The sequence below is a fragment of the Mobula hypostoma genome, chromosome 8 (assembly GCF_963921235.1).
Source record: "Mobula hypostoma chromosome 8, sMobHyp1.1, whole genome shotgun sequence".
Classification (NCBI taxonomy): domain Eukaryota; kingdom Metazoa; phylum Chordata; class Chondrichthyes; order Myliobatiformes; family Myliobatidae; genus Mobula; species Mobula hypostoma.
Window position 1 is genome coordinate 42,630,459 of NC_086104.1, and position 14,240 is coordinate 42,644,698.

The window sequence follows — 14,240 nt, forward strand, 5'->3', positions numbered from 1 at the left end:
GAAAAAAATCACATTAACATTGCTGGTGAAAACAGCACCTGCTGCAAAGGTGATATAAGTGTATGTATAAATGGTGATATACAAGATATAAATGTGAAACAGAACATGAAAACAGAAGTACATCTTATGTAATGTATAGTCACTGTGTTGTCACTGCCAGTAATAGATAATATTTGTAGAGATGCTAATTTTAACAACTTTTCTTAAACACATATCGTCTGAGCTATATTCCCAGCAGTTTTCAAAGACAAAGCATCAGTAATAGGAGAGACACATCAGTTTGAAGTAGAATGCTTTATTCTGTGCTATGTATAGTTTTGAAAAGTGTGTTTTGGCATGGGGTTATAAATCGAGTGATAACACACAGAAAGCTACCACCGCTGCAATGCTATCACATATTTTCTAGCACTAGGGGTGTATACCTTGCCAAAAATCACTATAAGAATTATTCCCCCCAGATGGTACCGGTGGCCCAAATTTGAGGTCCTGGCTCATGAACTGATCAGAAGAGTTGAGTCATGTATCTGAACTATTACACTGCGGCTTGTACCTTATGCCTCCACAGATGATGCTTGATCTATTGAGTTCTTCCACGGTTTTTGTTCTAGTTTCCCACATCTGCAGTCTTCCTTCATACCAGTTGAAATGTTTTGTGGCATTTTAACGTTAATATTATAAATGTTGTAAATTTATTGTCCCACGTACTGAGGTACAGTGAAAAAACTTGTCTTACATGCCGTCCATATAGATCTTTACTACAGTGCATTGAGGTAGTACAAGATAAAACAATAACAAAATGCAGAATAGAGTGTTACAGTTATAGAAAAAGTGCACTGCTGGCTAGGAGTATGGTTTAAGGCCATAAGGAAGTAGTTTGATTCGGAGCAAGAAGGCTGCGAGTGAACGGCTAAGGATTTCTGGAGCGAAAGCAGCTTTACTACTCGGGGTAAAAGAGAGGCAAGACTGCGCAGGCCAGTAGAGCGGGAAAAGTTTAAAAAGAAGACTGCCCTAGCCAGCGGGCAGTGGAGTGAGGGCAGCAGAGTGATAGGGCTTAGGCGGTAACGAGGCAAGGTAGGTCCACCTGTGTTAATTGCGGAAGGGAGTAAGTATGTGTGTGAGGCCGGTGTTCTGTGCTCGGTGTTGGATGTGAGAGGTCCTGGTGTCTCCCAGCCTCCCGGACGGCCATATCTGCACCCGGTGTGTTGAGCTGCAGCTCCTAAGGGACCGCGTTAGGGAACTGGAGATGCAGTTCGGTGACCTTCGTCTGGTCAGGGAGAGCAAGGAGGTGATAGAAAGGAGTTATAGGCAGGTGGTCACACTGGAGCCACGGGAGACAGACAAGTGGGTAACAGTCAGGAGAGGGAAGGGGAAGAGTCAGGTACTACAGAGCACCCCTGTGGCTGTACCCCTTGACAATAATAGACAATAGATATAGGTGCAGGAGTAGGCCATATGGCCCTTCGAGCCAGCACCGCCATTCACTGTGATCATGGCTGATCATCCACAATCAGTATCCAGTTCCTGCCTTATCCCCATAACCTTTGATTCCGCTATCTTTAAGAGCTCTATCCATCTCTTTTTTGAAAGCATCCAGAGACTTGGCCTCCACAGCCTTCTGGGGCAGAGCATTCCATATATCCACCACTCTCTGGGTGAAAAAGTTTTTCCTCAACTCCGTTCTAAATGGCCTACCCCTAATTCTTAAACTCCTGTTTAAGTACTCCTGTTTGAGTACTGTTGGGAGGGACAGCCTACCTGGGGGAAGCAACAGTGGCTCTGACTCTGGCACAGAGTCCGGCCCTGTGGCTCAGAAGGGTAGGGAAAGGAAAAGGAAGGCAATACTGATAGGGGACTCTATAGTTAGGGGGTCAGACAGGCAACTCTGTGGATCCAGGAAAAAAAAACAAATGGTAGTTTGCCTCCCAGGAGCCAGGGTCTGGGATGTTTCAGATCGCGTCCAAGATATCCTGCAGTGGGAGGGAGAACAGCCAGAGGTCGTGGTACATATTGGTATCAATGACATAGGTAGAAAAAGGGAAGAGGTCCTGAAAAAAGACTACAGGGAGTTAGGAAGGATATTGAGAAGCAGGACTGCAAAGGTAGTAATCTCGGGATTACTGCCTGTGCCACACGACAGTGAGTATAGGAATGGAATGAGGTGGAGGATAAATGCGTGGCTGAGGGATTGGAGCAGGGGCCAGGGATTCAGATTTCTGGATCATTGGGACCTCTTTTGGGGCAGGTGTGACCTGTACAAAAAAGATGGGTTGCACTTGAATCCAAGGGGGACCAATATCCTGGCGGGGAGGTTTGCTAAGGCTACTGGGGAGAGTTTAAACTGGAATTGTTGGGGGGTGGGAACTGAACTGAAAAGACTGGGCAAGAGGCGGTTGGCTCACAAATAGAGAAAGCTTAGAGACAGTGTGTGAGGGAGGATAGGCAGGTGATAGAGAAGGGACGCGCTCAGATGGACAGTTTGAGATGTGTCTATTTTAACGCAAGGTGTATTGTGAACAAAGCGGATGAGCTTAGAGCGTGGATCAGTACTTGGAGCTATGATGTGGTGGCCATTACAGAGACTTGGATGGCCCAGGGACAGGAATGGTTACTTCAAATGCCATGTTTTAGATGTTTTAGAAAGGACAGGGAGGGAGGCAAAAGAGGTGGGGGCGTGGCACTGTTTATCAGAGATAGTGTCACGGCCGCAGAAAAGGTGGACATCATGAAGGGATTGTCTACGGTGTCTCTGTGGGTGGAGGTTAGGAGCAGGAAGGGGTCAATAACTCTACTGGGTGTTTTTTCTAGGCCGCCCAATAGTAACAGGGATATCGAGGAGCAGATAGGGAAACAGATCCTGGAAAACTCATGCGTAAGACCAGTGATGTTGTGGGGATGGAACTGGACTCTCTGACGGTGGTGACTGAAAAGAGGATTCTGTCCAAGTTGCATGCCATCTTGGATATTGTCTCCCATCCACTACATAATGTACAGGTTGGGCCCAGGAGTACATTCAGCCAGAGACTCATTCCACCGAGATGCAACACTGAGCGTCATAGGAAGTCATTCCTGCCTGTGGCCATCAAACTTTACAACTCCTCCCTTGGAGGATCAGACACCCTGAGCCAATAGGCTGGTCCTGGACTTATTTCCTGGCATAATTACATATTACTATTTAAGTATTTATGATTTTATTACTACTTAATTATTTATGGTGCAACTGTAACGAAAACCAATTTCCCTCGGGATAATAAAGTATGACTATGAAAGGTGTAATAATAACAGAACTGGTGAATTTATGGAGTTTGTTGCAACAAGCAGCTGTGGAGGCCAGGTCCTTGGGTGTATTTAAGGCAAAGATAGATAAGTTCTTGATTGGACACGGCATCAAAGGTTCCGGGGAGAAGGTCAGGGAATGGGGTTGAGGAGGGGGAGAAAGGATCAGTCATGGCAGAGCAGACTCGCTGGGCCAAATGGCCTAATTCTGCTCCTATGTCTTGTGGTCTTTATATTGGAGGCAGTCAGAAGTGTAGACAGAGGCCATGGAGAAGGAGCTGGTTTCGTTGATGTGCTGAGCTGTGTTCACAACTCTGCAGTCTCTTGTAGTCCCAGGTAGAGCAGCTGCCATACTGTGTCATGATGTATCAGGATGTGTTCGATGGTGCAGTCCTGCCGAAGGGTTTCGGCCCAAAACATCAACTGTACTCTTTTCCTAGATGCTGCCTGGCCTGCTGAGTTCCTCCAGTGGTGCGAGTCAAAGGGGATGTGCCAAATTTCTTTAAAATCCTGAGGAAGTAGACGTACTGGTGAGCTTTCTTGGCCATGGCATCTACATGTTTGGATCAGGACAGGCTGTTGGTGACGTTCACTCCTAGGAACTTAAAGCTCTCAACCCTCTGGATGTCAACAGTGTTGATATGAACAATAGAATGTGCATTTTCTTCCCCTTTCTCACCCCGTCCCGAAGTCATTGACCAGTTCTTTTGTTTTGCTGACATTGAGGGAAACTTTGTTATCATGATACCATGTCACTAGGCGCTCTGTCCCCTTCCTGTACGTTGACTCATTGTTCCAAGAGATTCGACCCACTAACATGGTAGCATTTACAACCTTGTATGTGAAGTTAGAACAGAATATGACCACATAGTTATGGGTGTCTAGGAAGTAAAGTAACATGGCTGTAGATACAGCCCTGTTGGGCACCAGTGTTGAGGATATTGTGGTGGAGATGTTGCCCTCTATCATTACTGATTTCAGTCTGTTGGTCAAGAAGTGAAGAATCCATTTGGAAAGGGAGGGTCTGAGTTCCAGGTCTAGTAGTTTGGAGATGAGTTTGCTTGCAGTTTTTATTAAAGGCAGAGCTGCAGTCAAAAAACAATAGTCTAACATAGGTGGCCCTATGCTCTAGATTATTTCCAGGTTGTTAATCAACAGAATCGCTTTTTGATTTGATAGACCAAACTTCTTGTGCTCTTTTACTATTCTGATTATATACAAATATTTGCTTTGCAACTTGCCATGCTCTGCATCAATTGCAGTAGTATGTAGTTTTTAGTGATAAATGGGTTTCACTTGCATTACCTTGAGTAGTTCAAACTTATGGCAATACCATTAGTATGTACAAATGCAAGAAAAAGTTTGTGAATCCTTTGCAATTACCTGGCTTTCTGCATTAGGTACTCATAAAATGTAGTCTGATCTTCATCTAAGTCACAATAATAGACAAACACAATCTGCCTAAACCAAAACAATTGTATTGTACTTGTCTTTGTTGAATACATTGTTTAATCATTCACAGTCTAGGCTGGAAAAAGTATGTGAACCTGTAAACTTAAATTCGCCAGACCAATAATCACACCACGCAGTTCTTTACTTTATCTTTTTCACTGGTTTATTTGTTCGAGCTCAGCCGGCGAGAAGCTCGAAGCCAAACATCAAAGAGACAGATTTTCTCTCTCTCTGGCGGCTCATGACAAGCTTCTGTTTAACATGCAGAAACACTACAATTTATAGGACTATCGATACAAAGGGCAATCAGTTCAACAGATATTCCAGCCAAGTCAGTTAGAGAAAAACTTAATTACTTAGATAAGAGAGTCCACTAAATCTGAGCTTTAATTAAGAAAGACGTGTTCTGTCCAGTCTTTATCAGCTACCCCATTTCGTTAGAGACAAACAAGGGAGAGGGAGCTTAGTTCAGTGGTACAAAACAGTAAGGCATGGTGTGTGAATCCAGTCCCCATACTGTTCTCGAGGGACAGTTATGAGTCGTTAATCTAAACAAGCTGAAGCCAGATTCCTTAGCCAAGGACAGACTCTGCACACTTTCACAGAACAGAGCACACACAAGCTGGCACTTAGTTTTAACCAATTATTTACAAGAGTCCTAGAATCATTTCTTATGTCCCCGAATATCCTTAAAACTTCATCAAACCCTTGTACTTAATAACTGGTAGAACCTCATGGAGCAGCAATAACCTCCACCAAACGTTTCCTGTAGCTGCTGATCAGACTTGCACAACAGCGAGGAGGAATTTTAGACCATTCCTCCAAACAAAATTGTTTCAGTTCATCAGTATTTCTGGAATACCTTGCATGAACAGGCTTCTTCAGGTCATGTCACAGCATCTCATTGGGTTAAGGTCTGGACTATGACTTGGCCATTCCAAAACACAGATTTTCTTATTTTTAAACCATTCTGTTGTTGATTTACTCTTGTGTTTCAGATCATTGTCTTGTTGCATCATCCTACTTCTATTAAGCTTCAGATGTTAGACCACTAACCTGACATTCTCCTGTAAAAGTGTCTTGATACAATTTTGAATTCATTGCTCCCTCAACAATTGCAAGCTTCCAGGCCCTGAGGCAGCAAAGCGGTGCCAAACCATGATGCTCCATCCACCATTCTTCATAGTTGAGATGAGGTTTAGGTTTTGGTGCCCTTTTCCCTCTCGTCTGTCTGCAGAATGTTGTGGAGCATCCAGGTGGTCTTTTGCAAACTTGAGATGTGCAGCAATGTTTTTGGAGAGCAATGGATTCCTCTATGATGTCCTTCCATGAGCACCATTCTTTTTCAATGTTTTTCTTACAGCGAACACATGAACAGAGACAAGTTCAGCAAGTTCTAGCAATTTCTGCAGATCTTTTGCTGATACCCTTGGGTTCTTTTTCATCTCCTTCAGCATTGCATGTTTTGATCTTGGTGTGATCTTTGCAGGACGCCCACTCAATTTCTCTTACTGTGGACTGATGAACACTTCAGTCTTTAGAAATGCTTTTGTAACCTTTTCCAGTTTCATGCATCTCTATAATTCTTCTTCTAAGGTCCTCTGAAAGTTGTTTTGATCGAGTCATGCTGCGTATAAACAGCTCTTTCTTGAGAAGGGCAGGCTCTGTCAGTAACCTGACTTTGTGTGTCTTTTTTTTTATTGGGTAGGGCACCTCTACAACCCACGTGTCGCATCTCATCTCTCTCATTGATTGGAACACCTGACTTCAAATAGCTTTTGTAGAAGGCATTGCCCCAGAGGTTCACATACTTTTTTGAACTTAAACTGTGATTGTTTAAATGGTGTCCTCAGTATTGACGAGAAGTACATTGTTTGTATGTTATTAGTTTAGGCAGATTATGTTTGTCTATTATTGTGACTTAGGTGAAGAACAGGCCACATTTTATGAGTAATTAATGCAGAAAGCCAGGTAATTGCAAAGGGTTTGCAAACTTTTTCTTGCAACTATACACAAATTCCAGTCAGTTATATTTCAGTGGCTTGGTCTGGCATTAATAAATTCTTACTAACATATAGTTCATAGACACCAAAAGCTCATGTAAATGCCCTTGTTAAGGTTTTTATTGCTATGCTGTAGGTATTTCATTTTAACAGTTTTGCAAGAGCAGTCTGTTCTGCTTTCAACCTGCTTAGGTTTGAACTGAGATAAGAAGTTTTGTTGCTCAACTTGGGAATGTGCTGTCAGCCAATCAGGATAGTGGAATTGGGAGAAGGTTCTGGAGAACTCTGGGTTGAGATTTTTTTTGGCGGGAACTGGGAGGAGGCAGGAGGAAAGATGGTTAAGGGTGCTGTCCCTGTTGCACAAGGTGTCTTGTGCTGATGAATGGCTTCAAGGAGGAAGGACCAGTAATCCTGTGGGAGACCCGTTTGTTTGATATGAATTTCGAATGACATTTGGAAGATGGTGTGTGCTTTCACGCAGACTGATGGTCCAGCGCGTGAGTGACAGACAAGTTCAAGTACACATTTGATGTTTAAGAGTAATGGGTCGTTTTTTTTTGTTCCTTTCATTTAATAACTATTAGCTTAAATTAACATTTTAAATATAATTCTTTATAATTGTATGCAGCGTACAATGTTATTTCTTGCCGACAGGCGATTGTCAGGGGCAGTAAACCACATAGCATTCACACAAACTGGGGTTTGGGTGGGCGAGACACACCAACCTCAGGGATTTGTCGGGACCAATGTCGTATATACCCTAGATGTGTGAAGCCTGAGAAAGGTGGGTTTCTTGCCGCGGAGTCTGGTGGTTATTAGCGAGGGACTAGCAAGCCATTTTTCCAGAGATGCCCAATAAGAAGGGGCATCATTCATAAAAAGTGTCTACTTTAAATGGGTTAATTGCTCATGCTGTAAGGATATCAGTAAAAGCTCAGTTGGTAGGTAGTGCACTTACTTCCAAATCAGGAGGGAAGGATCCTGTTCCAAAGATAAATGCTGAAAACCCCAGTAGTTGTCCATTGCTGGATTGAGAGGATGCTGCAATATTTTGTCTGTGTGTTTACATGTTGCATGTTTAGCTGGGGTCCGTGCTATTATTTGAAAGAACATACAGGTTATTCCCAGTGTCATTACCACTATTCATTCTTCAGTCACTACCATTAGTAAACAGATTATATGGTCATTAGTACATTGTGAAAGCATGCTACTGTGTTCCCACATTAGAACAGTAACTATGCTTCAAATGTACTTCATTGGTTGTAAAATGATGAAAAAACAGTGTAAATGCACTGTGACTGCAGGACACAGCTCAGCACATCATGGAAACCAGCTTCCTCTCCATGGGGTCTGTCTATACTTCTCGCTGCCTCAGTAAAGCAGCCAGCATTTTCAAAGCCCCTGCCCACCACAGACATTCTCTCTTTTCATCTGTCCATTGTGTAGGAGATACAAAAGCCTGAAAACACCTACCACAGGGCTCAAGAACAGTTTCTAACCTGTTGATATAAGACTATTTAATGGATCCCCAGTAAAATAAGATGGAGTCTTGACTTCATGGTCTACCTCACTATGACTTTACACCATATTGTCTGCCTACCCTACATTTTCTCTGTAGCTCTTACCCTTTACAGGTTTCCCCTGCCATCCGAGAGTGGAGCGTTCCTGTGAAACAGTTCGTAAGCCGGAATGTCGTAAAGTGAAGAAGCAGTTACCATTTATTTATATGAGAAAAATTTGTGAGCGTTGGCAGACCCAAAAAATAACCTACCAAATCATGCCAAATAACACATAAAACCTAAAATAACTGTAACATATAGTAAAAGCAGGAATGATGTGATAAATACACAGCCTATGTAAAGTAGAAATACTTTTCTATAATCATTGCCACACTGTCCATCATAGCGAAAATCTCACGCAAGCACTCTCGGCAAACACTCTCTCCAGTAACCTCTAAGCTATGAAGCTGCCAAATCATACTAAATAACACGTAAAAATACACAGCCTATATAAAGTAGAAATAATGTATGTACAGTGTAGTATCACTTACCGGAATCGGGAAGACAGCGCCGAGCACACTAATGATGGTGTGTTAGACTGAGTTGTCAGAAGTTGGGGTGGTGGGACACTAGGGCGGCATCTCATTGTCATCTGTTTCCATCAGGGCAGGAAGGTCATCTTCTATGTCTGCCTGCCTCAATATCAAAGGTTCGTCGTCTGCCGTGGCTGATGTGGAAGGCTTGCTTGACTGCTTAGCCTCACGCATTTTTCTTTCATACAGTTCTTTGTAAGCACTCAAACCATCCTGCAAATATGCCCAAAACCTACGTACCCTTTCAAAATTAAAGTCATACTTTTCTGCAATCATTACAGCAAAAATCTCACGCATTTGCTTCACGTTCAGTTCCTGTACGCTTTCACTTTCGGTCCGTTCGCTTCTGCATTCGGTTTCGATTGTTATCCTTTCCTCTTCCAATTGCATCAGCTCTTCATTTATCAGTTCTTGGTCATGGGATGCCAAAACCTCTTCAACATCATCTTCATCAACTTCCACAAGCCAAACTCACTTTGTCCTTACTTCGTTCACCACAATCGAAACGCTTAATTATGTCTAGTTTTACGCTAAGTGTAACACCCTTACGAGCTCTTTTAGGCTTTTCCGATACCTTAGAACTCATCTTGCTAATGGATGCTCAAAATAAATCGACATAAAGCACAGATGCTCACAGACACATGTTTAAGCAATGCTGGCTAGAATGCAGTTCTGGAGGAGGAGCTTGGCTGCTCGGGGCGCGCACTGCCTTTCTTCACACATTGCCGTTTTTCGTAACAGTGAAAACACCTTCTGTTAATGAAAACAGGTAATGAATGTAGGTCTTTTGTAACAGCGAGGTGTCGTAAAGCGAATGAGTTGAGAGTTGAAGGGCAAAAGTTTAGGGATAACATGAGGGGGAGCTTCTTTACTCAGAGAGTGGTAGCTGTGTGGAACGAGCTTCCAGCAGAAGTGGTTGAGGCAGGTTCGATGGTGTCATTTAAAGTTAAATTGGATAGATATCTGGACAGGAAAGGAATGGAGGGTTATGGGATGAGTGCAGGTCAGTGGGACTAGGTGAGAGTAAGAGTTTGGCATGGACTAGACGGGCCGAGATGGCCTGTTTCCGTGCTGTAATTGTTATATGCTTATATGGTTTGAAAAGCGGGGGACACCTGTATTTTGTATTCTTTTAGCGTTTTACCTTGTACTGTCTTAATATACTGTGTAATGCCTGATCTGTATGAACAAGGCGAGTTTTTCACTGTACCTCAGTACCTGTGACAATAATAAACCTGCTTACCACCTTGTGTCAGAAATAAAGCACTGGTTTATTTATTTATTGAGATACATCATGAAACAGGCCCTCCCGGCCTTCGAGCCGTGCTCCAGCCTAATCACAGGATCAATTAACCTACCAACTGGTACATTTTTGGACGGTGGGAGGAAACCAGAGCACCCAGAGGAAACCCACGTGGTCACGGGAAAAGTGTACAAATTCCTACAGACAGCGGTGGGAACTGAACCCGTGTCACTGGTACTGTAAAGCGTTGTGCTAATCATTATGCCACCATGCCACCCTATGGTATTCAATATTACAATGGTATTCCAGTGCTACATAAAAAATTAAACACAAGAAACCTTTCCTTTCTGCATTGTGTTGATAATATATTTTAACATCAGAGCTGCTGCTGTGATGGATACATTACAGCCAGCCAAGCACCAAACCTGTGTCATTCTAGCTGGTGTGATTTATTAAATCAGAAGTTGCATAGATCGGTGCCTTTGCCCTGAAGGTTATTCTGGGCTGCAAGGGTGATTTTTAGGGTGCCTCGTAATTAATAATTTAACACACTGATTTCAATATTGTTTTAATTTGCCTGTGTTAAAAGCAATAAATAACTAAGTGGAAACAACAGGAATTCTGCAGATGCTGGAAATTCAAGCAACACACATAAAGGTTGCTGGTGAATGCAGCAGGCCAGGCAGCATCTGTAGGAAGAGGTGCAGTCGACGTTTCAGGCCGAGACCCTTCGTCAGGAAGTGGAGTATCTCTCCATTCTCTAGTATAAGGTACAGTTCAGTGAAAACTCACTAAACTAAGCCTCAACTGTTAATTATTTTTAAGATAGTTTTCAATTCAGTTTCTTGTGATCTTATCTGCTGTGTAACACTACATGCCATTGCCGCATTTGTGATGTAAATATAAAATTTTGTAATTCTTCATACATTGCATCAGGACTGTGTATATCAATTTTTTGCTTGAATTAGAAATTGTATATGTTCTTACTTTTTCATACAATTGAGCTGATAGTTCAACTTCAGTTATATGACAGGCATAAATTTTCAGAACATGTACAATTGCTGTTCTATTTGTAGAGCCAAATGCAAATAGGAATTATAGAAACTGGTGGTATGCAGAGCAATATCATCAGTGTTAGAATATTAATAAGCAAGTCTCCTGGAACTGGGTGATCCAGTTATTTCAGTCTGTGTACAACATAGCGTACAGTATATTTTGTGGTATTCTGTGTCTTTGTTCCAAAGAAGAACAAACATGAATCAATGGTTTACTTTGTTTATATTTCCAACATATGTAGACTGGAGCCAATGACTTACAAACGAAAGCTGACCTGCTGGTGCAGCAGAGCATCTGTTCATCACTGGCACGCAAATTCCCCAAACTAACTATAATTGGGGAGGAGGTAAGGGCGTTAGCACTCTGTTAAATTTATATTTCCATGTGAATGTTCCATAAATTTCTATCTCCAGAGTTTCCAGTTCCATATTTGAAACAATATTGTGAGAATTTTTGTTTATCAGAAAACAGCTGGCATATTATTCCTCATTCACTTGATTTCTTTTAGATAAACACCCAGTTCATATCTACATACAAGATTGGTAGTGGAATTGTATTGTACACAGGTTCTTATTGTAAACTGTGTTGAAAATTTTGAACAATCATTCACTGTGTTGAAAATTTTGACCAATAAATCTCTGGATTATTTACTCCTCAAGAAACATATGCACCATTTTATAAAGAATATGTGGTGATGGGGAAGTAAGGACATTTATAATTGCAGCATTTTTGTTTTTAGGATTTGCCTTCCCAAGAAACTGATGAAGATTTAATTGAAAGTGGTCAATCTGAGGAAGTGTTGAAGCACTCCTGTCCAGCTCAGTTCAGTCATTTCAAGGAAGAAGATGTGAGATTAATTGGATTAGGAATGCTTAATCTGCAAGATGAAGAAAAATGTTTTCTTAAATTTCGGAGAACTACTTGGGTTTCATACTTAAACTTGTTTCTTAATTTTCCATTTGTGGTTTTCTTTTCATTCCTAATTATAATTGGTGAACCTAGTTTAAGGGGAGTGTTAAGATGGAGCAAGAATTTGCTGGAACTGGCAATTTCCAGCCCTATTTTATATATTCTTCTCACATATAAAGCTGCAGAGTAATTGTGGAATTTTGCCTCTGTGTTTGGCAATTTGATTAATGAGCAGCTTCAGTGTAAGAATTCATGGTTTCAGTGTGAGAATTCATGGTTTTAGAATGAATTTCTCCGTTTTACTTGTTTCTTTTCATGCCATTCCAATTGCATGGCCCAGCTGTAAGAAAAAGATGTTGTAGTGATACCGTGGGTAGTGCAGTACCATCTGTGTGGAGTTTGCACCTTTCTGAATTTTCATCAGGCGTTAGGTTAATTGGTGATTGTAAATTACTCTTGCTTTGGGTGACTGGTGGGGAATTAAGGGTGCTAATGGGCATGTGTTAAGAAATGGGTTTCAAGGGAATGATATTACTGTGATTGCTCTGGGAACTAGCAAAGACTTATTGAGATCAACAGTCTTATTTTACATCAAGAGGAAATATAGGACACCTGAAAAGAAGCTTCTTGAGCCTGTTCTGCTGTTCAATGAGACGGGTGATGTAACTGACGCACTTGTCTCTTCTGTAATTCTTAAAGGCTTTGGTTGACAAAAATCTATAGGTACCAGAATTAAGTTGTTAAAAATACCTTGCCTCTATTGCTATCAGATGAATAGAGTTTCAAACTTGTATTACTCTCTGTATATAAAAAAGCCTCTAACTGCATTCTTAAATTCAGTTTCTTAAGGCAATTGCACTTAGTTTATTAATTTCCAGGTAGCAGAAATAGTTTCCATCTAACAGTTGCCCAAAATGAATCACTTCTCAGTCATCTAAATTCAATGGAATGTGATCCAAGCCTTAACTATTGGGGTCCAGACTTCATTCTGTTAAATATACATGGTACTGCATCCTTCTTAAGGTCTAGTGTCCAGAACTGCATATAATACTCCATATAACTCTGAAACATAACTGAAGATAATATTGAAGGAAACAATTACGTATTAAAAATGGAAAGAAACCTATAACAGCAAAATTTTTAGGCTGCATCATGCATTTAGAAAAATGACATATAATCTAATAAATTTCAGATAGTGGTTTGGGTCGATCCTCTTGATGGTACAAAGGAATTCACAGAAGGTAAGGTTGTGCTTAATTTAGTATCAGTTAGAGATTTGAAACAGATGTTTTAAGTTTGTTGAACCAAAAGATGAGAAAAGTAGTTCATTTAGAGAAGTTGGTAGACTTTTATTGTTGTAAAGTGGATGGTCAAATCAATAAACTTTTAGATAAGTTGTTCTCCGGACAATACACTGCAGGAAATATTTGATATTAGGTGCTAAGAAGCCCCACAATGTTGCTTACACTGTTGAACATGTATACCAGTGTCTTCCAGATTGGGAATGCAAACAGGTTTGAAATTTTGTTTTTCACAGTATTTCTTTCTTGCATCCAACAAAAGCTTTTTTTCAAAAATTGTGTTAAACCACAGTTTGAGTTAGTAGTTTTTTTTTGAGCTATTATGGAGATTTTTGTTATAAACATAAAAGAAAATCAACTATATTGAGCCAGAGGGAAAGTGACTGAGTTTGGGCTAATATTACACAGTGTTTCTGCCTTTCAAATGGTGGCTATATCTGAGGCTAATTATGTGCTTATGGTATTTTTAATATTTTTATCTTCAGGCTTCTTGGATCATGTGACTGTTCTGATTGGAATTGCTTGTGGAGGGAAAGCAATAGCTGGTGTGATCAATCAGCCATATTACAACTATCAGGTATGATTTATATTTTTTTTAAAATATATAATGAAACAGCAAAGATCTGTGAAAAATTGGATTATGGAACACTGAAGAAAAATCAAGGTCTGGAAATCCTTTACAAGTCAGGCAATATCTGTGAAAAGAAAGTTTTATTCCAGAACAATGACCCCTGATGAGAACTGGAGAAGTTTTTGTAACTTTCAGAAAAGGTGAAGGGATAGAACATAGAACATAGAATAGTACAGCACAGTACAGGCCCTTCGGCCCACAATGTTGTGCCGACCCTCAAACCCTGCCTCCCATATAAGCCTCCACCTTAAATTCCTCCATATACCTGTCCAGTAGTCTC

At 41.1% G+C, this 14,240-nt stretch overlaps 1 protein-coding gene across 1 annotated transcript in view; it reads left to right on the forward strand.

Moving 5' to 3' along the window:
• Positions 1 to 14,240, forward strand: part of bpnt1 (bisphosphate nucleotidase 1) — a 35,065-nt gene that overhangs the window by 6,077 nt on the left and 14,748 nt on the right. Inside the window, exons 2-5 of the mRNA XM_063055036.1 lie at positions 11,361 to 11,465; positions 11,859 to 11,966; positions 13,221 to 13,269; positions 13,815 to 13,906. Coding sequence (XP_062911106.1) covers positions 11,361 to 11,465; positions 11,859 to 11,966; positions 13,221 to 13,269; positions 13,815 to 13,906 — 354 coding nt within the window. The remainder of the gene's footprint in view (positions 1 to 11,360; positions 11,466 to 11,858; positions 11,967 to 13,220; positions 13,270 to 13,814; positions 13,907 to 14,240) is intronic.